Genomic DNA, 26,633 nt, shown 5'->3' with positions numbered 1-26,633 from the left:
GCTGGTGTTGTGTAGCCTACACCAAATCGATAGGGCAGCTTCTGCGAGGAATATCTTATCTGCAGGTCTACTATCGGAGGGTGGTGGATTGTCCAGCGGTAAAGGCACACCCCCATTATTTGGTGCTGTGTTCCATGCTTTCTTATGGACTCCTTGATTATTATTGTTATTTTGAAAACCATGATTGTTGTTTTGATGCCCAGCACTATGTCCTTGATGGTTCTCATGATGGTTCAAAGGGTTATTATGGTATCCTCTGTTGCCTCCTTGGTACGGCTGATGATTTCTCTGCATGCTCTGCATCTAGTTATTCTGATTTCTAAGGTAAGTTACTTCAGTAGACAACTTTTTCACTTGCTCTATTAGTTCTTTCATGTCATCTCTTTCCTCCTGAGTCCTGGATGGAGTGGCTGTATTCTGTAGATAGACCGGCTGCGATGGTGGGGCCTATGACACTGGGGCCCCCAGATGCGGCACTAACTGATTGGCTGGTGCAGGGACTGGATTGATGGCAGGGAGATAACTTGCTACGCCAACTTGCGGATTGTAAGGTGTCGTTCCCGCAGCAATCGCCGGTGATCGTAGGCTAATCTTGAAAGCTTCATCATAGGCCGCCTTCAGGTCAGCGGGGTTAGTTTGTTGGACGAACATAGAGGTGAAACAATCCAGTGCCGCATAGTATATATTTCGGGCGGCTTCATCACTCACATTGTAAGGGGAGCGTAGCCTGGAGTAGGCTCTTTGGAATCTGTTATTAAAGGCGCCAATTGGCTCCCGTTCTTGTCTCCTTACTTCGATAAATTGTCGATATACTTCTGCTGGGGAGATGGGCAATCTGAATTTGGCCAAGAATGTGTCTTTCATTTGTTGCCAAGTTCCAATAGAGTCCACCGGCAAGTTTATGTACCAATAGAACGCCTCTTCGCCCAAAGAATATGGAAATAGCCGGCAGGCGACATCCTCGTGCCGGATATCCTAATTCTGGAGGGTGTCTTCAAATACTTTAATATGTTCTTCAGCAGTGCGATTGACATCATTAATGTAGAACTTGGTGCAAAAGTGTTCCGGATTCTTCGGCATGTCGTGATATGCTGCGAAAGAAGCGAGTGGTGAGGCATTCACAGGGCGCCAATTCAGCCCTGGGGCTTGTTGTTGTTGCTAGTGTGGCTGCTGTTGTTGCTGTTAGTGTGCCATTGCAAGTATCAGCTGCTGCTGAACAACTGGTTGCATTGGTGCTTGAGTGAACCTCTGTTGAATACCCGCAGTAGCTACTCTTGTTATTGAACGCTGTGATGGTGGAGTCTGGAACAAACGGGTAAGATCTTCGACACTTGGTGAACCTTGACTTGAGGATGCATTTTCCTTCTTCCCACGTCTTGGCTGGAATGTAAGCTCTTGGAATTTCTTTGCTCTTGGGGTAGACCGCAGAATCCTTTGATGTCTTTCTGGTGAGAATGAATTAATACGCTCCAGCTTCTTGGATCACCGGCGGCGGCGGGGAGCACGTGGAGCAAGTGGAAACCTTTGGTTGAGCAAATCTCTTTCAATCTCAACGGCGATCTCAATAGCCTTCTCTCGTTCTCCTTGCAACACCAACCGAATTTCGTTGTACTGTTCTTCACTTCTACTTATCTTCTAAGCAAAATTAGCTAAGTCAGCAATGATATCCTCCTGATGATCGTGAAATCCCAAACCAGGTTGTAGAACAGGAGGTCAACTTCTAGTGCCAGGTAGCACCATCTTGAGTCATAATTTCCCCTTTGAACAACAAAATTTCTTCTTCAAATGAAAACACGCCCTCCTTCTAGCGCCAATTTTGGTGACGTGTTTTTTATGACGACATCCAACACAGAATAAAGTTGCCCAACGGTCACTTCACTCTCTCTTGATCAAAGTACGATTGCATGCTGATATAGTAGGAGAAACAGACAACCGACTCCAAGGTTCCTTTTATGCTGCGGATGTGACTCAATTGGCCGATGTGATTGCTGGTAATCCAAGGGGCCTTACGTATGTTGAAGAAATCTATGCAAGCTCGAGAATTTATTGACACGGATGATTTGCAATGAAGCTCTAAGTTCTAGATTTTCGGATATTGAAATATGCAAAAAGTAAATAGGAACAGGGTAGAGGGAAACTAAACTAAAGGTAATCTAATCCTAGGAACAAGGAGACGGGATAACTTGTGCAAAATCCAACCGCGCTTCGCTTCGCCAGCAAAGCACAACTTACACGAAGGCGGTGCAATCTTCAGGGGGAGTGCTACAGATTTTCAAATCGTCAAAAGAAACCATCAAATAGAACAATCTCTTCTAACAATCGAAGTTGAACATACACTTACAGTGAGGCTCAGACTAACTTTGCACGGTATGCAACAATCAGCTGCACACCAAAAGTATGAGCACGAATTTGGCAACAAGCAATCCTATCAAATCCAGTTCATTTAATTGCATGAAAACAAATCTAATCTATGAAGAGAACGAGACCATGCGAGTTCCGAAACAACACAAGAACACACCAACAATTGAACAATGTATTAAGTGTTTGCTTCAAAAACTCTTAGCAACAATCTCTGACGATAGTCTCTCCTGATTACAAATGAGGGGTATATAGGCCTCAAAGCCTAGATTACATGCAAAACCCTAATTAGGGTTTGCCCAAAAGATTCTCCACACATGATGCAACAAGGTGGGAATCTGCATTAAATAACCCATTATGCCCACTTACAATAAATTTAAAAGGGCCTAAAATAGCGCCCATGATGATGATCATGCCCGAAATATAGCTAACGTCGTCACAAATGCCCATCACTCTCCAAGCGATGGCGGCATGCAAGAAGAATCCATCATAAAACCATTATGAGAGGACGACATGCAAGAAGATTCCCTTATCCTGTGGTGGCATGCGTTGACCGGTCCCGCGCCCAGTCAATGTTCCCTTCAACCATAAATACGCCATCATGGTTCAGTCAAAAGACTTTCGTCCAAAAACGGACGACCATTATCTCGCTCATTAATGGTGTAAGTAATGAACCTACCGACGACGGCTTCCAATTCTCCGATGGAGACACTTGGCACATTCTCGATGTTGAATTCCATCAAGGCAATCTCCTCTTTGCTTCTGGAAAAGAAACCTTCCCAATCTACCATGGCCTCCTGTGTTTTCTTCATCATACCGGAGAATGAAGAAACATTTGCAAAATGTTCCTTGGGGAACGAACCGACGAAGAAGAAATCATGTAAATGGGATTTCAAGGAATTCACTATTATTCCCCCATCGCTGAGTTTCCTTGAAAATAAAGCTTCCATGGCACTGAGGATTTCTTCTTGTATCCCTCTGATGGATTCCTTCAAGGTGACGGAATCAAAGCTGAATTTATCAAGGGTGTTCTTCCCTGAACAGATGGCATAGAACCATCAGGGAAAGTCGTAGGCTTCATTCTCCTACCAGTGTTTGCCTTGGAGTCTTCATCAGAGCCCTGAGTCGGGAAATGGTTAAGTCTTGGTAGACATCAACATCTTCCCATAGTCCTTCCGCCGTTTCCAACCTACTTAGGAGGACCACAAACCTCGAATGGAGCTGAGCTAGATCTTCTACAAATTTCCCTGCCTCAGCATAAACATCCTCTACCCATTCTCGGGAATTTTGTGCCATTGCCTTTGTAAGTTCTGCATCTTCGATTACTTCCTTGGGAAGGAAGGGAGGGGGAGTGGATGAAGGACTTGCTTCCCTGAGGGGTTTCTTGAAACTCCTGACATACTCACATAGAAGTCCGTTTTCCTCCTTCAGCCACTTACACTTTGCTTTTGACTTCAGCAATTTCTCCTTCATGGCAAAGGAAGAATCGTCGAAATCTCCCATTACTTGACCGGTGGAAGCATGGCCAAGATCCACCTGTCTGATGACGTAATCTTCCTGCCTGATCACACTCCTATCCTTATCCACCGCAGGTTCAGCAATGTGCAAAGTCCGGGCTCCGGATTCTTCCCTGACTACCTTGGAAAACTTTTGGGGGGCCTTTCTTTCCGGTGGCTGATCCATCCTCTTCAATAATTCCTCTAATTCCTGAGCAGGATTGGGCTCCTCTCCTGCTTCATTTCCCAATCTACCAACCAACCAATCCGGCGCGAGGATGGAATGGCTGTAATCCTCTGCATGCTCCCGTTCTTGAGATTCCTCTTCCATTTCGCCAAGGATAGTCTCTATGAAATTATCCTGGCGAACTTCTTCCAGGTGAGGGGAAACCTCTTGCCTCTGACTTCTTGGCTGATGACGGCCCTGTGAAGCATTGATGTTGAGTATATCAGATGCTGGAACGTTTCCTGGAAGTGGGCCTGCGGGATGTGGGAACATTTCTACTTCTCGTACGCTTGCGGAGCTGACTGGTGAATGTTCCCTTCCTGTCCTCATTCTCTTTTGTGGAGGCTCCTCCTGCTGGGCTTCCTGCTGAACCTCACGCGGGATTCCCTGTTGAGCATCCTTCGTCTTTGTTATCCTTGGCCTCTTTGGGGCACTTTTTCCTTTGTCTATCCAGGCCTCTCTTCCTGCCTGACCCTGTGAAGAGTCTTCAGTCGCCTCGCTATGAGAATCCAGATTTCCCATCAGCTGGTATGTCAGAGGGACATGGTTTTCGACCAACTTTCTTGTCTGCCTATCAATTCAGTGCTTAGTGAATTTTAGCACTGGCCTAGCCAAAATGTTCAAATCGTCTACCTCAGGCTCCGACCAATCTGGCAACAGGATAGGTTGATCTTTTATCCTCTCGAATTCGGGTTGCATCAAATCTGAGTCTTCCTTCACCTGGTCTGGCACCTGATGGATCTCACTTATTCTGATGGTGTCGAGGGGCAGTCTGGAGTGCATTCTTCTCCGGACCTCAAAGTCATCCTCAACACCGGCCCAGTAATCCTCCAAGTGAAATCTATGTATGAATTTGACACCGGCGACCTTCCTGATCTAGCTGTAAGGATCATATTGGGCCCTGGAAGTGTAAAATGGTAGTCGGTAGAATGCCAACTCGCTTGCTGCACTTTCAGCGGCCTCCAATCCTGGGCATATCTCTATGAAATCCCCCAAGACAACTGGAAATTCAATAGATTGCTTCTTCTTCTTCTTCTACAACTGATCGTAGGCAGTCAATTGCCTCATGAGCTCGAGCAATATAAGCTTATCTAATGGATATCTAGGCAATTTGTAAGATTGGACGGAGAAACCCTGTGTCCTGATGTAGGTGAACTTGGGGAACTGCAGGAATGCGGCGCCATACTTCTGGACCAAAGCACTTGCTTGCAGAGACAACCTCATGTGCAACTTATTTTGCATAAGTCGCGTCAGGTACATAGTGAAGGTGTCATTCGCCAACTTGTAAGAATTCACGTTGTGGAGATGTAGCTGAGGATAACATTCATGCACCTTTAGCTGAGCTGGCCCGTAGCCCATGATTCCTCTTGCTGGTAGCCCATCGAATCCACCCCTTCGTGCCAGCATATAGAATAGGTAGGAACTCATGAAGAAGGACTGAGACTTTTTCTCCTGCAGGTTCTTCAAATGTTCGTGCAAGTAGTGGCTGATCAATCTAGCCCAGTCAATCAATGTATTAGAATTCATGATCTCGCCAATGTAGAAGAACATCCAAGGCTCGAAGTTCACCGTGTGTGAGCATCCCATTACTCTGCTCAGCATTTTTATCATGTCCACATATTCCTGCTTGAACTCGAAGATTGTGAGAGTTTTGGGCATCTTGGAAACATGCACTCTAGGTTTCAGCAAGAATTGCTTGTTGATCAAATCAGCACACTTGGTGGGGCCTGCTTCATAGACTGCTGGTCCTGTATGTCATGGAGTAATGTGAAGGGATTTCGAAAGCTTCACCAATCGCCTCTAGAGTCAATGTTGCCAGTAACTTGTCGTCTGGCGTTGAGATCGTCTTTCGCTCCAACTTGTAATGTGCTACACATTCCAAGACTAGATCTGGGCATTGCATGGCGGGAGGAAAGCCAGCTGCTGCAACTATTCCGCTTCTCACAATCTTGACAGCTGTCGGAGATGGATTGTGTCTTGCAGTTCTGAACATTCTTATCTTGAATGCAGCCCAGTTGAACGTGTCGAAGTTGGTATCACTGATCTCTTCCCATCTTGAATTCAACCGAGAATGGGGAAGAAAACCCTCAGTCTCTGCTTTGATCATTGCTTGCCTAGAGATAGTAGCCGTCCTGCTAGGTTCCGCCATCCTGGGAATATTTCAAAATGATGAAATAGAGACTAAGTATAAAAAACTTTTCACTTCTTCACTCTTCCTTTCCCAAATCTCGCACGTGAAAAATGAAATGTTTTTTCCAACTTATATAAAATTCTCAAGAGGCATCAAATTAGTAACTGTATTTATGGCACGTCATACTTTCCTTAATTATTATGACATGCAAGGCAATTTCCCATGCATGTGAGTTCGAATTTAGAACCTTCCTTAAATGCTCCCAGTCATGCGTCATGCTTTGGAAGATTCCTCTTGCAACTCGTTGATTCCATACTTTCCAATTTTGGAGGGAGATTGCAGGATCTTTCTCAAGTTTTGCTCAATTCCACTCTGACTTGTCATCTCATGCCGTCGAAGGAACTTTCCCGGCTTTTCTCCATATCCCTAATTTTTAGGGATCTTCCTAAATTTTAGGAGTCAGGTTCATTGGATGGGGAATTTCGTCCCGATTCGAAATCCATAAAAATTTCCATATTTGGCCGGGATTTGATGCCTAAAAATAGCATAACTGAAAATTCGTACAAGGGGAATTTCTGCTTTTTACTCTTTCCTAACTCCTTGGATTCTGTGCCTTAGGCAAAATTTCAAGTTTTTCTTCTTGGGTGAAATTTTACCATGCCAGGGATTCATGAATTCTCCACTTGTGAATGCCTTCATGATTTCAACGCCCCAGATCAAACCTGGGCGCATTTTGGCTTTGTCCATGGAGAGGCGGAAAATTGTACTTATGAATGCCTCCTTGGTTTCAACGCCCCAGGCCTGACCTGGGCACATTTTTGCTCTATCCATGGAGAGGCAGAAAATTGCACTTGTGAATGCCTCCTTGGTTTCAGCGCCCCAGGCCTGACCTGGGCGCATTTTTGCTCTATCCATGGAGAGGCGGAAAATTGCACTTGTGAATGCCTCCTTGGTTTCAGCGCCCCAGGCCTGACCTGGGCGCATTTTTGCTCTCTCCATGGAGAGGCGGAGAATTGCACTTGTGAATGCCTCCTTGGTTTCAGCGCCCCAAGCCTGACCTGGGCGCATTTTTGCCATGTCCATGGAGAGGCAGAAAATTGTACTTATGAATGCCTCCTTGGTTTCAGGCTTCAGTGCCCCAGGCTTGACCTGGGCGCATTTTTGCCATGTCCATGGAGAGGCGGAAAATTGTGCCTGTGAGTGACTTCTTGATTTTAGCGCCCCAGGCCTGACCTGGGCGCATTTCTGCCATGTCCATGGAGAGGCGGAATTTCCTATTTGTGAATGACTTCCAGACTTAGAATATTTTGACCTTCCACTTCAGGGATGATTCTTCAGATTTAGCCATTTTTAGACCTCTGCCTATCTGCTTTCAACCTTCCAAATTTAGAAGTGATTGTGCATGTCGACTCTCTGCTGTCTGCTAGCCTGATCCTGCCACAAATAGACTTTCCTGAAATAGAAACTTTCCAAAATGTCAGAGTTAGAGCCCAAGACTGGGCGCAAGATGACTTACTAAAAATAGAAATTTACTAAAAATAGAAATTACTAAAAATAGTAAGTTTGATTTTTGGCAAAATGGTGACATTCTAGGACTCGGAAAAATCCCTAAAAAATAGGGACTTTCTAAAAATAGAAAGTTACTCCGTTTGGGCTCAAATTTTGCTGGGAGGTCCCCTGAAGGGTCCCCGACTCCAGTCGTATGCTTAGTTTTTCCGAAACCGTAACAAGAACCCCTAAAATCTAGGACAGAAGGCAAAACCCTAGAAAAAGGACAAAACAGGCCCTAGACCTCACAGAATTTGTTTGACAGAGAAGGAGATTAACCCCAACTGACTCCCAAACACCCGTAACGCGGAGAGATTGAAGAGATTGCCACTAACACACACAAAAACGAAAGCCAAACGACCAAAAGTGCCTAAAAGCAAAGGGGGGTCCCTATCTGGGATGGGGTGATGTGTGATTAGGTCACAACACACCCTACTCTATTTATCACCTAAGTTGTGATCTGTCTTACATTACTGCCCTAGGTTGGCCCTAATATATGTATAGCATTGCCCAGTTTTAGATTATTAAAACTGCTAAGGTTGGTTTGTCTAAGTCTCCATGGCAGGGGCATGACACCTAGTAGGCCTACATGGGGATTAGTGGTCTATTTATCCATTATGTTACTAGCAGGTGATTTATATATATGAGGTAGTATGTAGTTGTGGAGGATATAATTTGAATATTTTGTTCTTGTCAAAGACTTTTGACCCCCTCAAAGTGGTGGCTCAATCTATTTCAAATAATTTGCTCTATGTCGCTCTTGCAATCTTGTGAGTGTGATATATTTGCATGCTATTTTACCCTTCAACTAAGTAATTTCATAACATACTAGTCTAGGTAATGCAATAGCTATCATTGGAAATGGAGCTATTCTCTCTTCATCTTAAATGTTCAATTTTTAAAAAATAAAGAGAGAGCAACAAATGACAAAACAATGTCTTGCCATACATAAAAATGTAACTAAAAACATGTAACTTAAACCTACACGACCATGATAGGAGAATAACCAGTACCCCTTGGTGCACTCCATGTGAAGCCATAAGCATAATCTTTGAGCCATCTGAGAGGTTCGCAGCCTTCAATGTGACACTGTCCTCCAGAATTTTACCTGTTGCAGTGTTTTTTAGAGCTCGTCAAAACTTATATTCCCTTGATTACAGATTACAATTCTTATGACTAAAAGAATATGTTTTCTGACAATCAAATAGCAAAATGAGTTTCATAATTAATTGTATGATTGGTATTACTGTTACATAAGATGAATAAATTTTCCAAGTAGTCATGGAAAAGAGCCAAGTAAACGGGGAGCATGTTATCTAGGCACCAAAACTGCTACCAATGTTTTTATATGATTTATCTGTGTTCATTTTTCAAAAGATCACAAAAGGTTAAAGTTAAAATTTATGGTTGGAGAATTGCCTTTTTTGGAAAAGACATATTATGACATAGGATACAATGGGCATAAGATTCAATGAGAAATAAAAATGTGCATCAAACAGACACTTTTGATCTATGCTCCAAGAAATGTGATGGGAACAGGTTATGAAATCCCAAAACAGTCAGCAAAGGAATGGTGATTGGAACTTCTACTTCCAACCTTCCATCCTGTTTCAGACTGCTCGGATTCTTGGAACAAATTTTAAGAAATGGTGGAAGTGTTTCTTAGGGCCCTTGTGAGAAACAATTGACCATTTCTCCTGAGAAAGATTTAAAAGAAACTCTAATTTAAAATAAAATATTTGTAGGGCCCTCCACAGAATCCCTTAAGCACTATTCTTCATTCTTTTTCTTATTTTTCTGCTGCTGGAACATCTGGAGACTGGTGCTGAGCAGAAAATCATCTTGCTAGACACTGAAGGTTGAATTTCTAGGTAGAAGCAAGAATTACGTAGTGAGGACCCAAAAACTAAAAAGAAAAGATTCCAGTATAAAGCTGGTATTAGGAACAATCATGGTTCAAATGTTTGGAGACATAAAATAAGATTTAATCAAATTAAACATACATAATTGCTTAACTTATGGTGGAACTCCAATTTGTTTTCACAACGGAGTCTTTACTGCTGCCTATGTGGACAAAGCAGACTTTTACTGCCAGCAATGCCCTTTCAATGGCCTTTTACTGTGAATCGCACTACCATACCTGCCGAAGCTGATTTTTACAGCCAATGATGCCCTTTATATGGCCTTTTACAGTGGACCACATTACCACACCTCCCTATGTGCAGGTTTTACAGAAGAAAAGAATAATGCTTGAGTCTGCCCTCATTAGGTATTTTTGTCAAATTGGAAGAACATGATACAGTGTCAAATTGGAAGAACATGATAATTACCATGAACTCAATTAAGGTATTTTTGTCAAATTGGAAGAACATGATACAGTGTCTGATGATTATTTTGCCATAATAAAGCTTTGTGCCATGCGTGAATGTCATTAGTTTGTTTTTAGTTTATCTGATTACAAAAAAAATACCTTAAGGTGTTAAATTTTAGACGACTGTGGTCACATCAAATAGAGCATAGATGAAAAACTCTGCGGGTTTTTCAAAAAACTCGCGAGTACTCGCGGGTCAAAACCCTAGCCGAGTCACTCACCATTAAACTCGGCTCCGAGTTTCTATAAAAACACAGTGTTTTTGAGGAAATACTCACGAAATCTCACAGGTTAAACCCTATTTCTCGAGAAAAACTCGTCAGGAATTACAAATTTGATTCGCAACTTCTATTTTTTGGCCATGAGACAGAATGCACCAAAGTTTTCATCTGGTTTTTGAGCCCGAATAAAAATGTAATATGATTATATGACTGAATAACAAGTTAAAACGTAATATGATTATATGATTGTATTTTCAAATGTTATTGACGAGTTTTTTCCTGAGTTTTTTAAAAATTTTGGGCTTGCCGAGTCCGAGTTTTTCAACTATGAAATAGAGTTCATGATGCAGGATATGATTGAATAAATTAAAAGTAAAATAACCGTGTTCACATACCATTCCTGATGGGCAGTTATGGCACAAGACTCAGAGATAAGCAGCAAAAAAGCTTGAGCAATTCGTACCTTTCTACATAAAAACACTATAATGGTTCTCACCCTAAAATGTTTCCTGTTAACTGCCTCTGGTATCATAGGTACCATTAAGAAGATTTATACATATTTTTAAGTTTAAATAAATTGATTTGTGTACAAAAATCACAAGTGTATCACAGATATATATTCTGTTTCTCCCAAGTTCACAAAAAATATAGCCATTTACATAAATCAAATTGGAAAAATCAAAATGATGCAGACAAATAGATAGCATGATGTTTAAAAAGATAGAGAATGATACACATAAAACCATTTACACAGTGAAAGAATTCGTAAAGTCTCCACAGAAGAAAGCTACAGGTTTCACACTCCGAAAAAATAAAGACAACATATGAAAGAAGAAAAGAAATTTAAGCTAAAGATTTAGATGTACACAGACTGATTGCAGAAACTAAAAAGGGGGTTATAAGAGCTAATAGCCTCATAATAGTAAAAATCTTTCTTGGCTTGTTGTTGACATTGCAAATCAAAAGTCAAAGAGTTTTTTGAATTTATTGAGATTAAATTGGAAAACCCAAAAAAAATCAGATTTATTTGCCAAAATACTCGCCCACAAATTTGTATCTATTTTTCAGCAATTTTTTATTTCCCAAGTATTTCTGATTAATTCAAAAAATTGTGATTATTCCCAGTTTTTTCCAGAATTAGGAATCATGCCCATGTTGACCAAAAAGTTTGGCAATCCAATTCAGAAAAAATCAGCGATAGGTCTGAGTCCTGATAGCTTGTGATTGGTCATGAGTTACTCCCAAGTTTTCATGAATAACCCAGGTCCCAGAGAAGGAATAAAATTGATGGATGGAAAAACAACAAAGCAGAATTCAGAAAAATGATATGTTGTACATAATCAGGAATATGCATACATCAATACAGCAGTATAAACAGTACTAGAGATCAAACATTGAGAACGATGCTATGGTATCCATCCTCTTTTCATACATTTGCCAATGATAACTTATGGCATCTATCCAAAGATAATGGGATAAAATTACAAATTACAAATTACAGAATAAATGTGATATAAGTTTATGCATTATTCTACATGTCTTGTATCCTTTTCCTTTTCTCAAGTGCTACATTGGTATTCCAAGACCTATGTTACAAAATATTTGTCATTTTACCTTCACATACAATGACCTATGGCTAAATATTTATGAACCCAAACATACTACCATCCCTCCTGTTCTCATTAAACATTTAATCCCATAAATCCTAAAGACTTGCACCAAAACCTAAGGCCAAAGACTGTCAACATAGGTGATGGTCACAACTTATAATTAGATAGTGGCATCAATGGACTAATTACTGTGAGTGGGTAGGCTCACCTTCATCTTTAGGCTCAGCTAAACCTGGAAGGGTAATTTGCAGAGGCATCCTAACAGGACATCTAACGTAGTATGATGATTATGATTGAACCAATAGCAGCTATAACCAATGTAGACACTTGGCCCAAAGACTTGTCACTAGGTCATAGACTAACTAGCTGCTTGTAAATCTTCTAATTACGCTGATAACTACACCCTTGCATATGTACTCAAAGATGGCAGCTTTACAAAATCTCCACAAGTGAATCCACTTAGCATTTCAAACACTAGTGCAAGGTGTAAGTATGCATGACATGATTCTATAGCAATCTTAGTTGTTTGAGGTCACTTAGAATATTCCTAAGATATACCACAAAACCCTAAAAGCACGTAGAACTCTAATCTACTCCTAAATTAGTAAGGATAGAGAGGATTAAAAAGTATGTTTGAACTCTAATCTACTCCTAAATTAGTAAGGATAGAGATGACTAAAAAGTATGTTTGATCTCTCACACCCTAAACTGATGCCTACTCCATTAGGCAACACAGATACAATTTACACAGCATAAATGGAATGAGATGTGTACATACATACAACTCATAAACAACACCTCATATAATTGGTCCTTCTTAATAATTCATCTCAATATCTTAAAGACCCACATGATACAAAGGAGTAATCATTACAAAAGCTTTGCAATGCATTAGAAGTCACACATTCATCTAACCCTGATCACATTCATACTAACAAATGTGGCAAGAGACGATACACAACTAGGTTTGACCACCTCCCTGAATAATTACAAACTACCATGGAGACATCCTTTTTACATGTATTGTGCTCCTTAATACCCTTCCTCTAATTTACAACACATATCCTATCCCCTTACACACTAAACTTGCATCATTGAGGTTTCTCAGGTTGCACGTTAGTGAAAACATTCAACGCACCAACACATCCACCTACAAGAAAATCTTCCTTGGATCTAATGTTGGACATCCTGGAGCACTAAAATACTCTTCTCGTGCTTAGAAGAGAGGACTGGTATCATTTGTAGACCTACAAATGCTAGGGTTTGCATTTATGGTATTAAAGTTGTCCACCTCTTTCTCATCTTCACGTGACTGCGCAACTAAATTTGTGTTTCTATGGAGTTTAAATAGCACTTTGGCGAGATTTGTTTATCGTTGTACAACTCTATCTTAGACAATTTTGGGCATTAATAGCATCCTAGGAAGTGCATGGGGTAGGTAAGCTTTTGCATTCGAACGAAGGGGATTCAAGAATTTGTATGCCAGAGGGCTAGGAAGTCAACAAGAGTAATATAGGAAGGCATGAGGAATTGGGGATTGAGAGACAAGATGCGAGGAGGACAAGGAAACAAAGGTCTATGGGCCCAAGAAAGAAGAATGGAGGCATGGTGAAGAATACGGAATCAGGATCCCTTCAAACAGTTGTGTAAAAGTGATGATGATGGGGAGAACCTTGACAATCCACGGGAGAAAAGGGAGTGGGAAAGTAAGATTCATGAGACTAGAAGTTGGGAGAATAGGACACCAAGTGCCATGGGTAGAAGTGCAAAGAGGGAAGGGAAATCCCTAAAGCACATAAGAAATAAGAGGTGAAAAAGCAACATAGCAAGGATCAAGACACTGAGATACCAATTGCCATCAAGGGGCAGGGAACAAAAAGGCCTGGAGGTCCACAAATGGCTTTCCAAAGGGGAGGGGGGATCAAGACTTTGGAATACCCAGCACCATCCCACCAAGGAGGAAGAATTGAAAGTCTATCAAGGTTCTAGGTTTAGGGATCTATTGTGAGGTTTTCACGCATTGCCCCATTGCAAATGGGGACCTGTTGTGACGTTTTCACACATCGCCCCATTGCAAATGGGGACCCATGTTTTTTTTGCTCGTTTTGCTCGTTTTCGCTTTTCTTTTTCTAGGGTTTTGTTAGTTTGTTAGTTGTCTGGATTTAGGGTCAAGCCTTAGGGTTCTAATTACCGTCTTTTCGGATCAAAATCCAGTCGCTTTTGGGAGCTTTTTGAATTTCCTTTTCTAGAATGCAAATTTTGAATGCAATGAATTCGCCAGAATGGTCTAATTTTCAATTGGAATGTTGATGCAGAGTCTAAATTTGTCTAAGTGTTGACCGTCAATATGAATTTTTGTCTGATTGAATATTTTGACCAAATTTTGACTTTTTTGAAGTTTGATCCTAGGCATTGGAATTGATTTGTTTTCGCCTCGTGAAGTGTTAAAATGTGAAAAATCTTGTTATTTTGGCCTGTAGGAGCAAAATCGCTCCTGTCCCTCAGTGAAGGACGGGAGCTCAATTTCAAATATCTCATCATCCTTGCAGAGTCCAGACAAATTTTACGTTTGAAGTGATGGAGAACGGCGAGATCTTTCCATTGAATATAAATTGAAGATTTTCATGAGCACAGAAATGCCTCCAGGAGGAAAATCGCTCCTGTCCCTCAGTGAAGGACCGGAGCTACAATTCAAATTTCGTCTTGTCCTTGCAAGATTTCGACAACTTAATGATTTGAGGACGTCCAAGGGAAGATGCTTTGCCAAATGAATATAATTTGATATACAAAAACGAAGGAGAATGACCTAAATTGACCATATCGCTCCTGTCCCTCTCCAAGGGACCAGGGCGAGGTACCTTGTAGCTCTCGTCCCTCTCCCAGGGACCAGAGCGATTTCCTTCATTATGCAAAATCCAGACAAAGGTCAAGGCAAGTTTACGTTCAAAAACAAGGAAAAACATGAGATAAATGCGTTGAATATAAATTGAAGATTTTTGGGACGTCCATAACAGTGCTAATTGCCTAAATCGCTCCTGTCCCTCAGTGAAGGACCGGAGCCACAAATCCAATTTTGCTTTGTCCTTGCAAGATTTTAACGTCTTGACGATATGAAAAGGTCCAAAGAGGTACATTTTATCAAATGAATATAACTTGAAGCGCTGTCGGGGAAATCAATAGGGTGGCAAGTCCGGCTTGAGTGAGGTCCTGATCCTGAAATTTGGCTAAGTCTGGAATGTCCTGATCCTGAAATTTGACTAAGTCTGGAAACTGAAAAACCTCCAAAAACTAGATTTTGCAATATAACTCCTGGAGGTCTGAAACCACTCTCAAACATCCTGAAAGTATATATGGAATATAACTTAAAGTATAAGAAAGAAGAAACATAGAAGGAAATGTCACTTATACTTAAATGTTATATTCCATTAAAATTGTCCTGATCGAGAGTGCGAAAAGTCAAATTTCGCTCGTGTCCTTCTCCAAGGGTCCAGAGCGAAATGCGCTCGTGTCCCTCTCCAAGGGACCAAGGCGAATCGCTCGTGTCCCTCACCAAGGGTCCAGAGCGAAAATGCTTAGTTGAGCCATTCCTGACCTTGTTTGGACGAATCGAGACATCAAAGGCATGGCGAAGGACGAAATGAGCATGATAGAACATCCAGACTTGATCAAAAAACAATGAAATGATGAAGTTTTGCCTAGAGGGTCAAATTCAATCCTGTCCCTCACTGAAGGACCAGAGCGAAGTTCTTCATAAGGTACGATCTGGGCAAAGATCAAGCAAATTTTATGTTCGAAGGCAAGAAAGGAGGTCAATCGAACCCGTTGAAGACAAATTGAAGATTATCAAACGTCAACAAAGGACCAAAATGCTTAAGTTCGCTCCTGTCCCTCAGGAAGGGACCAGAGCGATTTTTGTTGTAGATGATTTTCTCGCCAAATTTCAACCGATCTCAAGGCATGAATGAATGAAAGGAGGCATTGCGAATCCGTTGAATATAATTTTCGAAGGTGATGAAGTGAAATGAGGCCCACAAGAGCAAAATCGCTCCTGTCCCTCAGTCAGGGACCAGGGCGATGAGGTACGTATCTTCCCACTTTTTCATTTTTGGGCGCTAAACAAACATTTTTTAAATTTATTTAAATGCTAAAAAAAAATCGATATTTAATTAAAAGCATTTAAATAGCGCATGGTATGTATTTATTAATTATTTTTTGCCTTTGTAAAAAATCGAAATTTATTAATTAAAAATAAAGGCATTTAATAATTAATTATTAATTTAATAAAAATCAAAAGGGAGCGCTTGGGTTTATTTTGTCAAGGTCGGCCTTTATTATTTATTTAAAAATCGTTTTAATTGCTATATTTTGCAAAAAGTCGGCCTTAGGGTGAATGATGAGAGGCGCTTATATAAGGAAGGTGTTTATTTCATTTTCACATCATCATTTATCATCTCTCATATGCAACTTGGAGAAGGCAAAAGAGGAGCGAATTTCATACAAAGGAAGGGCGAAATTATCATTCAAGAAGAGGAGCGAATTCAATCAAAGGTGGTGCGAAACTACTATCCAAAGGAGAGGCGAACTTGAAGTTTCTATTTGAGCGAAGTTGCCTAGGACGTCAAAGACATATCAAAGATGGCGAAATTGCTAACTTGAAGAGGAGATCACGTCCAAGACTTGAAGGGTGGCGAAGTTGATAAGAGGAACGTTCTTTTGAAGATCACATCAAGACTATCGAATTTTGATTTTTGCCTAGGCAAATTCCTCATTTTGCATTCTAGAGTTAGCTCTCTAGTGAGGTATGGCGATATGGATTTATTGTTTTGATTTTGATTGTTAATCGTCATAGCTTAGATTTTGAAATTTTGAAATTTTGAATTCCTAGCTCAAGAGTCGTTTTTAGGAAATGGTTAATAAAGGACTTATCATTAAGTTTCCTAAAAAATTGCTCTCTAATTTATGTTATGTATTGCAAAATCATGTTACTAATTTTGAAATGTTGTGTAGGCGTCGAATGGAGGTCTCTTCAAGGAAAATCAAGCCGGATCAAGGACGGTCTTCGCCAGGACGATCAAGCCAAGACAAGGGCGACCTCTTCCAATCCAGCGTTCCAAGGCGAGGTACATCATCCTGCACATCAAGGACAAAAGGAGTTAGAACAAGAGTTAATTAAAGATAGCCTCTCAACGACATCAAATTGAATATCTAGCAAGCTTCAAGTGCCAGATGAGGTGGCGTCCTAGTCATCATTTCTCCAATCAGTGAAGTCCATCTCAGCATGTCCAGATTCAATGTACTTAACTCATGGAAGGTGGCACAAACTCCGATGTACCTACCCCGGCTATCCATTGGTCGATTTTTCTAAAAGGGACATGTGTCCAAGCAATACAATTTTATCATTGGTCAAGCATTAAATGTTATGTAATGGTTGTAACAAACCCTAATTAGGGTTTTCATTGTAAAATCTTGGCCATTGATCTTGAATTGATCTAAGCCATCAAATTGTATTGTGGGCACTATATAAGCCCAGGCATTTCATTTTGTAAAAAAGGGGAATTTTAGATAGAATTAGAGAGAGTTGTAAATAGTTGAAAGTAGTTAGTAGATAGAGAGTAGAATAGGAGGACAAGGCAAGAAATTGTTGCCATTGATTGTAAACAAACTCCATTTTCATTGAAGTAATGGTGAAATATGTCGTTTTTCTTGCAATTTGCATGGTTTCTTGTTGAGTCTTCAATCTTAGATGGTAGATGATTAAATGAATGGAGGGAATGTGATTGATTGATGGTGGAATTCGTACATCCATACTACTAGCAGTTTGTTGATTGCAGACTTGCCTTGCGTAGTCAACTGGAATCATTCAGCCTAAGCTCAATTTCAATTTGTTGCCTCTTCATTGATATGCATCAACTTGGATGGTATCTATGCCTGCGGTGATAATTTGAACATCATAAAGCTCCCCTTAGAAGATTGCACTAGTCTTGTGTAGATGTTCCATTGATGTCAAAACAAGATCTAGTTAGAGTTTTGTCAAAGATCAATCATTGCTCCTACATTCTTAGTATTAGGATTAGATCCTCTCTTCGCCCTTATCCTTTTTCCATTTTTTTTAATCTAAGTTAGTAAGAGCCTGTGTCCAGCAAAGCAGATCGGAAGTTCAATGTAAGTCCCCTTGTGATTCCAGCAAATCACATCATACCACTGGAGCTTATCCACACGTGGAGACCCCACTAAAAGAACCTTGGAGTCCATCTAACTGATCCTTTTTGCAGATCTTCAGCAGTTAGAGACTATTTTCTCAAGAGAGGATAAGATGCCTTTAGGTATTTTATTCTGTGTATGATTGTGTATAAAATACACGTCAACAGGACCCCCGCTTTTTTCTACTTTCTAGGCTAGTTGTAGTCTTTAGCTATTAACCTTGTGCTTGGAAGAGGTGTAGTATCTTAAGTGGCCAGGAGGTTATCAAGTCAAGTCTCTCTCTTTGGGTGTGGTTGAGGTCAACTAGTTCTCATACCTTAGGAAATGAATGATTTCATGATGACCATTCCATTTGATCATCTTTTGCTTGCAAAATCAAAGATGAAGTGCTGAATTTGGCTAAGGCAAAATGTTTTCAACGCTTGGAAGAAGGGTAGGCTAGAGTTCAAATCATCATGAAATGACTCAAGGTGAAGTGATTAAGTTAGCAAAGTTGACATCTTGAGATCACTTCCAGTTGAGCCCAAAATCAGCGAGCTTCCAATTGCGCTCCAAATGTGTGAACTTCCCATGGAGCCTCAAATGTGCGAACTTCCTGCAATGGTCTAAAAGCACAACATTCACCTTGACATTTCCTTTGCCCTCCTAAATCTTCGACCTGCCTCTCCCAATGGGTGTTCAAACCCCGATCACCCTCACCTTCCAATTCCATTTCCTTCCATCTTTTCTTCAGCTTCTTTCCTTTCATCCATCCTTCCTTTCACACTCACCTTCCGCTTCCCAACTTCCTTCCTTACACCCTTCCTTGCATCTTTACTTCCTCTCAAATTCACCCTACTTCTTACCTTTCTTCCATCCTCTATCTTCCATCCCTTTATCCCTTATGCCTTCACCACATTCTTCACCTTCTCCCATCCTCCATCTACGTTTCCATTTCCACTTCCCCTCACCCCCTTCCATTCACCCTCACTTCCTTCCTTCCATCCTTATTTCCTTCTTCCACCTCCTTTTCCTTCTATCCATCCTTCAACTTCCACCCATCCTTCTTCCTCCATCTTCCATTATCTTTCCATCCTTCACCACCTCCTAACCGTGGCATCCATCCCTAATACCTCCCAACTTCCCTTCCCTACATCCTCCATCCTCCTTATCAAATCCCTTACCCCCTACTTCCCTTAGCATAACCTTCCACTACCCACCTTCCTTTCCACCCTTCCATCCTCCACCTTTATTGTTACCTTCAACTCCTTTACCACCCTTTATAAACCCCAACCTATCCTAACCCACACCCCTTAACCCCTTCCACCACGGCATCCCTCACATCCATAGCCATTGCACCCCCCATTTGCCACGGCATCCCTTTATCCCTTATGCCTCCCCATCCCCAAGCACCTTCCTTATCACCTCTTCTTCACCACATCCCTTCCAACTCACTATCCTCAACCCCCTGCACTACCATGTCACGTGCTTAGGCCCCACGAACTTCAAGTTGGAAATAAAAGTTTTAAGGCATTGTTAATGCCTACTTCAAACATCGACCCCATCACTTCCCTTGATGCCTCAAAAGTGTGATCTTTCCCTCCCACTTTCGATGCCCATCCTAAAGTGTGATCTTCCACAACTTCCTATACCTCCTAAAAACTGCAAACTTTTTCCTTGCATTGTCAACACTCCCCCAAAGTCACGAACTTTCACTTCCTTTGACTATTTAAAAACGCGACCTTTACACCAGCTCTTCCTTTGCCTATTAAAAAGTGCGAACTTCTTGTGCTGGCTATCATCCACGTCAAAGGAGGAAGACATAAGTGTTAGCACTAAACAAGAGATGAGGACCCACTTTGGGAAACGGTTTTATTTTTAATTTTAAAAGCAAAAGGCAGGTCAGCCTTAAACATGTAAAAATGGAATTGAAAAATTAAATAAATTAAAACAAGTTGGCCTTGTGTACCAAAGACACACCCTTGCAAATGAATATATAGAGTTGATCATTGCATTTGATCAACCATCGTTTATGAAATCGATTTGTCTTCTCCAAATCAATGAGCAGAGATAATGATTTTGCCATCAGAACTCAGCAAGCTTGTTCTTCATAAGGCCGCAAATCTATCAATCAGCAGATATCTTTCAAAATTCAATGAGTTTTATTTCCATTCAAGTTTGGAAATTCTTATTCAGGAACAACGATTTTGATTAGGCAAAATTCAGCAAATTTTATCATTCAATAAGCAGACCTTCATATATTTTCAGAATATAAGGAGAATTTTGCCAAATTAAGAGCAGATCTCAAGACATCATCTGTATAAATACTCATTACCAGGTTTTAAATGATTGTTTTGTGATCATTTTTATCAGGAGTCAGACCTGAATTTTATCCTGATGCAGCTACAGGAGTTGTGAAAGAAGATTGATGGATTTTCATTCATTTTCATGTGTGTTTGATACTGTTCTGTTTAATTTGCAGATGAGAGAGGACTCAAAGCAGGGTTCGATGCAAGAGGCTTGAGGCAAGATTGCCCAAAGCACATCAAAGCAAAGGAACTCAAGGACATCACACCATGAGAAGAACAATGAACATGAAGACAACACTGTACAAGGAAGATCAAGCACTCAAGGAAAGAAATTTTTCACAATCTTGAATTTCCGTCAGAAATCCAAGAATCATAGCCAATATAGCAAAGGAGGAAGCAAATGCGGAGGTGATAAAGACAAGAGATAGTTTCAGAAGAGTTAATCAAAGTCAGAAGATGATGCAATTTGTGAATCTCCCACCATCGTCTCATTCATGAGTGAGCTTGGAAATATTGAGTATCAAGAGATATGCCTCATTCATTTACAACTTGTGATGAGTTACAATGAGCTAGCTAAGGTGGCGCACAGTCATCACCCATCCAATCACATTATTTCAAGCTAAGGCATCCAGGTTCAATGTACCTGACTCATACAACAAGGCAAATAAATACCACACATGGGCACAAAGATCAACGTACCTACCTATTGACGTGTATTTTGTACACAATCATACACAGAATAAAATACCCAAAGGCATCTTATCCTCTCTTGAATAAAGTCGCTAACTGCTGAAGATTTCGCAAGAAGGATCAGTTAGGATGACTCCAATGTTCTTTTTAGTAGGGTCTCTACGTGTGGATAAGCACCAGTGGTCGTTGTGATTGCTGTGTCATCAAGGGGCCTTACGTTGCCGAAGATTTTGCTAAACTAAACAAGCTTTTCAAAAAAAAAAAATATCAAAAGGATGGGGTTTGCAAGAGGTCTAATCTAGTCTAACCCTAAGAATGAGTTGATGTGGACAAGACTTGGTGAGATTCTACCAACTTCAATATTGCCATAAATTAACAACTCAATTGAAATTGATGCGATCTTCTAAGGTAACAAATGATTTTTCAATACATCAAAGATCAAGGACACTACCACGAAGGTACATATCCAAGATACAACAACGATTGAAGGTTTAAGCGATTCAAATATCTCCAATCGACCACGCAAGGCGTTCCTACAATCAGCAAGAAGCTAGTGGTTTGGAAAGCGAATCCTACCAAAGATCAAGTCCAACACTTTGTCCTTCGAATTAACACACTACTTTGATTGAGAATGATTCAAGAAAAATGAACAACCATGAAGATAACCAAGAGAATTGCAACAAAATACCATAACTTCAATATTTCATTGATCTCAAAGCCATCATATGCAACAATTGTTTGAATTCCTTTCTCAAAGCTCAATCTTGCTACAAAAGTAAATTGCTTCTAAACTCTCTAATTTCTCCTTAATCTCTAATTTTTCTAGTTCTAGTTTTCTAGCTATTACAAAATGAAAAGAAATGAGGGTATATATAGCATCCTCAATTACAATGAACGGTCCAGATCGAAAGAAGATCAATGGCCAAGATTATGACACCTAAACCCTAATTAGGGTTTTATTACAAAAGTTCCCCTTTTATTGCACAACATTTAAATGCATAGCCAATTATTAAATTTGGCACGAAAATCTAGGAGACATAAACCAATGACAATTAAGGTGCCATGTCATCTATAACAATCTCTCATCTAGAATCTTATTCCCTTTCCAATGCTCCTTTTTAGCATATGCAATGAATCTAGACACGATTCCTTCGATCTCAGCAATTGGAATCTCGGGAAGATTCTTCATTCTCTCTTCCAAGTGGATGACCTGATCAAATGCCTGGAGAAGAGCAGCGTCCTGTTGACGTGTGTTTTGTACACCATCATACACAGAATAAAATACCTAAAGGCATCTTATCCTCTCTTGAGAAAATAGTCTCTAACTGCTGAAGATTCGCGTAAAGGATCAGTTAGGTAGACTCCAAGGTTCTTTTAGTGGGGTCTCCACGTGTGGACAAGCTCCAGTGGTATGATGTGATTTGCTGGAATCACAAGGGGACTTACATTGAACTTCCGATCTGCTTTGCTGGACACAGGCTCTTACTAACTTAGATTAAAAAAAATGGAAAAAGGATAAGGGCGAAGAGAGGATCTAATCCTAATACTAAGAATATAGGAGCAATGATTGATTTTTTGATGAAACTCTAACTAGGTCTTGTTTTGACATCAATGGAACATCTACACAAGACTAGTGCGATCTTCTAAGGGAGCTTTATGATGTTCAAATCATCACCGCAGGCATAGATACCATCCAAGTTGATGCATATCAATGAAGAGGCAACAAATTGAAATTGAGCTTAGGTTGAATGATTCCAGTTGACTACGCAAGGCAAGTCTGCAATCAACAAACTGCTAGTAGTATGGATGTACGAATTCCACCATCAATCAATCACACTTCCTCCATTCATCTAATTATCTACCATCTAAGATTGAAGACTTCAACAAGAAACCATGCAAACTGCAAGAAAAACGTCATATTTCACCATTACTTCAATGAAAATGGAGTTTGTTTACAATCAATGGCAACAATTTCTTGCCTTGTCCTCCTATTCTACTCTCTAACTACTTTCAACTATTTACAACTCTCTCTAATTCTCTAAAATTCCCCCTTACAAAATGAAATGTTTGGGCTTATATAGTGCCCACAATACAATTTGATGGCTTAGATCAATTTAAGATCAATGGCCAAGATTTTACAATGAAAAACCCTAATTAGGGTTTGTTACAACCATTACATAACATTTAATGCTTGACCAATGATAAAATTGTATTGCTTGGACACATGTCCCTTTTAGAAAAATCGACCAATGGATAGCCGGGGTAGGTACATCGGAGTTTGTGCCACCTTCCATGAGTTAAGTACATTGAATCTGGACATGCTGAGATGGACTTCACTGACTGGAGAAATGATGACTAGGACGCCACCTCATTTGACACTTGGAACTTGGTAGATATTCATCTTGATATTGTTGAGAAACTTGCTTTAATTAATTCCTCTGGATCTATTTTGCTTCTTCAACGAGCCCTTGTTCTAACTCCTTGCGTCCTTGATGTGCAGGAAGATGATGTACCTCGCCTTGGAACACTGGATTGAAAGAGTTCGCCCTTGTCCTGGCTAAGACCGTCCCGGCGAAGACCGTTCTGGCAAAGACCGTCCTGGATCCGGCTTGATTTTCCTTGAAGAGACCTCCATTTGATGCCTACACAACATTTCAAAATTAGTAACATGATTTTGCAATACATAACATAAATTAGAGAGCAAATTTTAGGAAACTTAATGATAAGTCCTTTATTAATCATTTCCTAAAAAAGACTGAGCTAAGGCAAAACAAAATTCCAAAATTCAAAATTAAGGCAATGACAATCAAAATTCGAAATTAAAACAAGAGATCTTGCCATACCTTACTTGAGAGCTAACTCTAAAATGCAAAATAAAGGAATTTGCCTAGGCAAAATTTGAAATTCGATAGTCTTGATGTGATCTTCAAAAGAACGTTCCTCTTATCAACTTCGCCACCCCTTCAAGTCTTGGACGTGATTTCCTCTTCAAGTTAGCAATTTCGCCATCTTTGATATGTCCTTGACGTGATCTCCAATGCCTTGGACAAGTTCGCACTTCTTTGGATAGTACTAACGCCTTCCTTTGGATATAAATTCGCACCTCCTTGAACACAACTTCGCACTTCTCCCTTTGTCTTCCTTAAATCGCACTTGAGATGATAAAAATGATAATGTGAAAATAAAAATCTTTCACCTCCCTTATATAAGCGCCTCTCATCATTCACCCTAAGGCCGACTTTTGTGAAATAAAGCAATTTTAAACGATTTTTAATTAAATAATAAAGGCCGACCTTGACAAAATAAACCCAAGCACTCCCTTTTGATTTTTATTAAATTAATAATTAATTATTAAATGCCTTTATTTTTAATTAATAAATTTCGATTTTTTACAAAGGCAAAAAATAATTAATAAATACATACCATGCGCTATTTAAATGCTTTTAATTAAATATCGATTTTTTTATAGCATTTAAATAAATTTAAAAAATGTTTGTTTAGCGCCCAAAAATGAAAAAGTGGGAAGATACGTACCTCATCGCCCTGGTCCCTGACTGAGGGACAGGAGCGATTTTGCTCTTGTGGGCCTCATTTCACTTCATCACCTTCGAAAATTATATTCAACGGATTCGCAATGCCTCCTTTCATTCATTCATGCCTTGAGATCGGTTGAAATTTGGCGAGAAAATCATCTACAACAAAAATCGCTCTGGTCCCTTCCTGAGGGACAGGAGCGAACTTAAGCATTTTGGTCCTTTGTTGACGTTTGATAATCTTCAATTTGTCTTCAACGGGTTCGATTGACCTCCTTTCTTGCCTTCGAACATAAAATTTGCTTGATCTTTGCCCAGATCGTACCTTATGAAGAACTTCGCTCTGGTCCTTCAGTGAGGGACAGGATTGAATTTGACCCTCTAGGCAAAACTTCATCATTTCATTGTTTTTTGATCAAGTCTGGATGTTCTATCATGCTCATTTCGTCCTTCGCCATGCCTTTGATGTCTCGATTCGTCCAAACAAGGTCAGGAATGGCTCAACTAAGCATTTTCGCTCTGGACCCTTGGTGAGGGACACGAGCGATTCGCCTTGGTCCCTTGGAGAGGGACACGAGCGCATTTCGCTCTGGACCCTTGGAGAAGGACACGAGCGAAATTTGACTTTTCGCACTCTCGATCAGGACAATTTTAATGGAATATAACATTTAAGTATAAGTGACATTTCCTTCTATGTTTCTTCTTTCTTATACTTTAAGTTATATTCCATATATACTTTCAGGATGTTTGAGAGTGGTTTCAGACCTCCAGGAGTTATATTGCAAAATCTAGTTTTTGGAGGTTTTTCAGTTTCCAGACTTAGTCAAATTTCAGGATCAGGACATTCCAGACTTAGCCAAATTTCAGGATCAGGACCTCACTCAAGCCGGACTTGCCACCCTATTGATTTCCCCGACAGCGCTTCAAGTTATATTCATTTGATAAAATGTACCTCTTTGGACCTTTTCATATCGTCAAGACGTTAAAATCTTGCAAGGACAAAGCAAAATTGGATTTGTGGCTCCGGTCCTTCACTGAGGGACAGGAGCGATTTAGGCAATTAGCACTGTTATGGACGTCCCAAAAATCTTCAATTTATATTCAACGCATTTGTCTCATGTTTTTCCTTGTTTTTGAACGTAAACTTGCCTTGACCTTTGTCTGGATTTTGCAAAATGAAGGAAATCGCTCTGGTCCCTGGGAGAGGGACGAGAGCTACAAGGTACCTCGCCCTGGTCCCTTGGAGAGGGACAGGAGCGATTTGGTCAATATAGGTCATTCTCCTTCGTTTTTGCATCTCAAATTATATTCATTTGGCAAAGCATCTTCCCTTGGACGTCCTCAAATCATTAAGTTGTCGAAATCTTGCAAGGACAAGACGAAATTTGAATTGTAGCTCCGGTCCTTCACTGAGGGACAGGAGCGATTTTCCTCCTGGAGGCATTTCTGTGCTCATGAAAATCTTCAATTTATATTCAATGGAAAGATCTCGCCGCTCTCCATCACTTCAAACGTAAAATTTGTCTGGACTCTGCAAGAATGATGAGATATTTGAGATTGAGCTCCTGTCCTTCACTGAGGGACAGGAGCGATTTTGCTCCTACAGGCCAAAATAACAAGATTTTTCACATTTTAACACTTCACGAGGCGAAAACAAATCAATTCCAATGCCCAGGATCAAACTTCAAAAAAGTCAAAATTTGGTCAAAATATTCAATCAGACAAAAATTCATATTGACGGTCAACACTTAGACAAATTTAGACTCTGCGTCAACATTCCAATTGAAAATTAGACCATTCTGGCGAATTCATTGCATTCAAAATTTGCATTCTAGAAAAGGGAAAATCAAAAAGCTCCCAAAACCGACTGGATTTTGGTCCGAAAAGACAGTAATTAAAACCCTAAGGCTTGACCCTAAATCCAGACAACTAACAAACTAACAAAACCCTAGAAAAAGCA

The 26,633-nt window shown here is 40.3% G+C and overlaps 1 protein-coding gene across 3 annotated transcripts in view; it reads right to left on the bottom strand.

Annotated features, from left to right (window-relative positions):
• LOC131057396 (plant intracellular Ras-group-related LRR protein 8) overlaps nt 1-26,633 on the bottom strand; it is a 248,971-nt gene that overhangs the window by 165,772 nt on the left and 56,566 nt on the right. For 2 of the 3 annotated variants that reach the window (XM_057991568.2, XM_057991567.2), the window contains exon 2: nt 8,773-8,867. In XM_057991568.2, coding sequence (XP_057847551.1) covers nt 8,773-8,867 — 95 coding nt within the window. Of the gene's footprint in view, nt 1-8,744; nt 8,868-26,633 lie in introns of all 3 variants that reach the window. The other variant, XM_057991569.2, reaches the window with a different exon arrangement.

This window comes from Cryptomeria japonica, chromosome 7, assembly GCF_030272615.1.
Source record: "Cryptomeria japonica chromosome 7, Sugi_1.0, whole genome shotgun sequence".
Taxonomy (NCBI): domain Eukaryota; kingdom Viridiplantae; phylum Streptophyta; class Pinopsida; order Cupressales; family Cupressaceae; genus Cryptomeria; species Cryptomeria japonica.
Note: the sequence above shows the minus strand (reverse complement) of the source record. Positions and strands in the feature narration are given on the sequence as shown.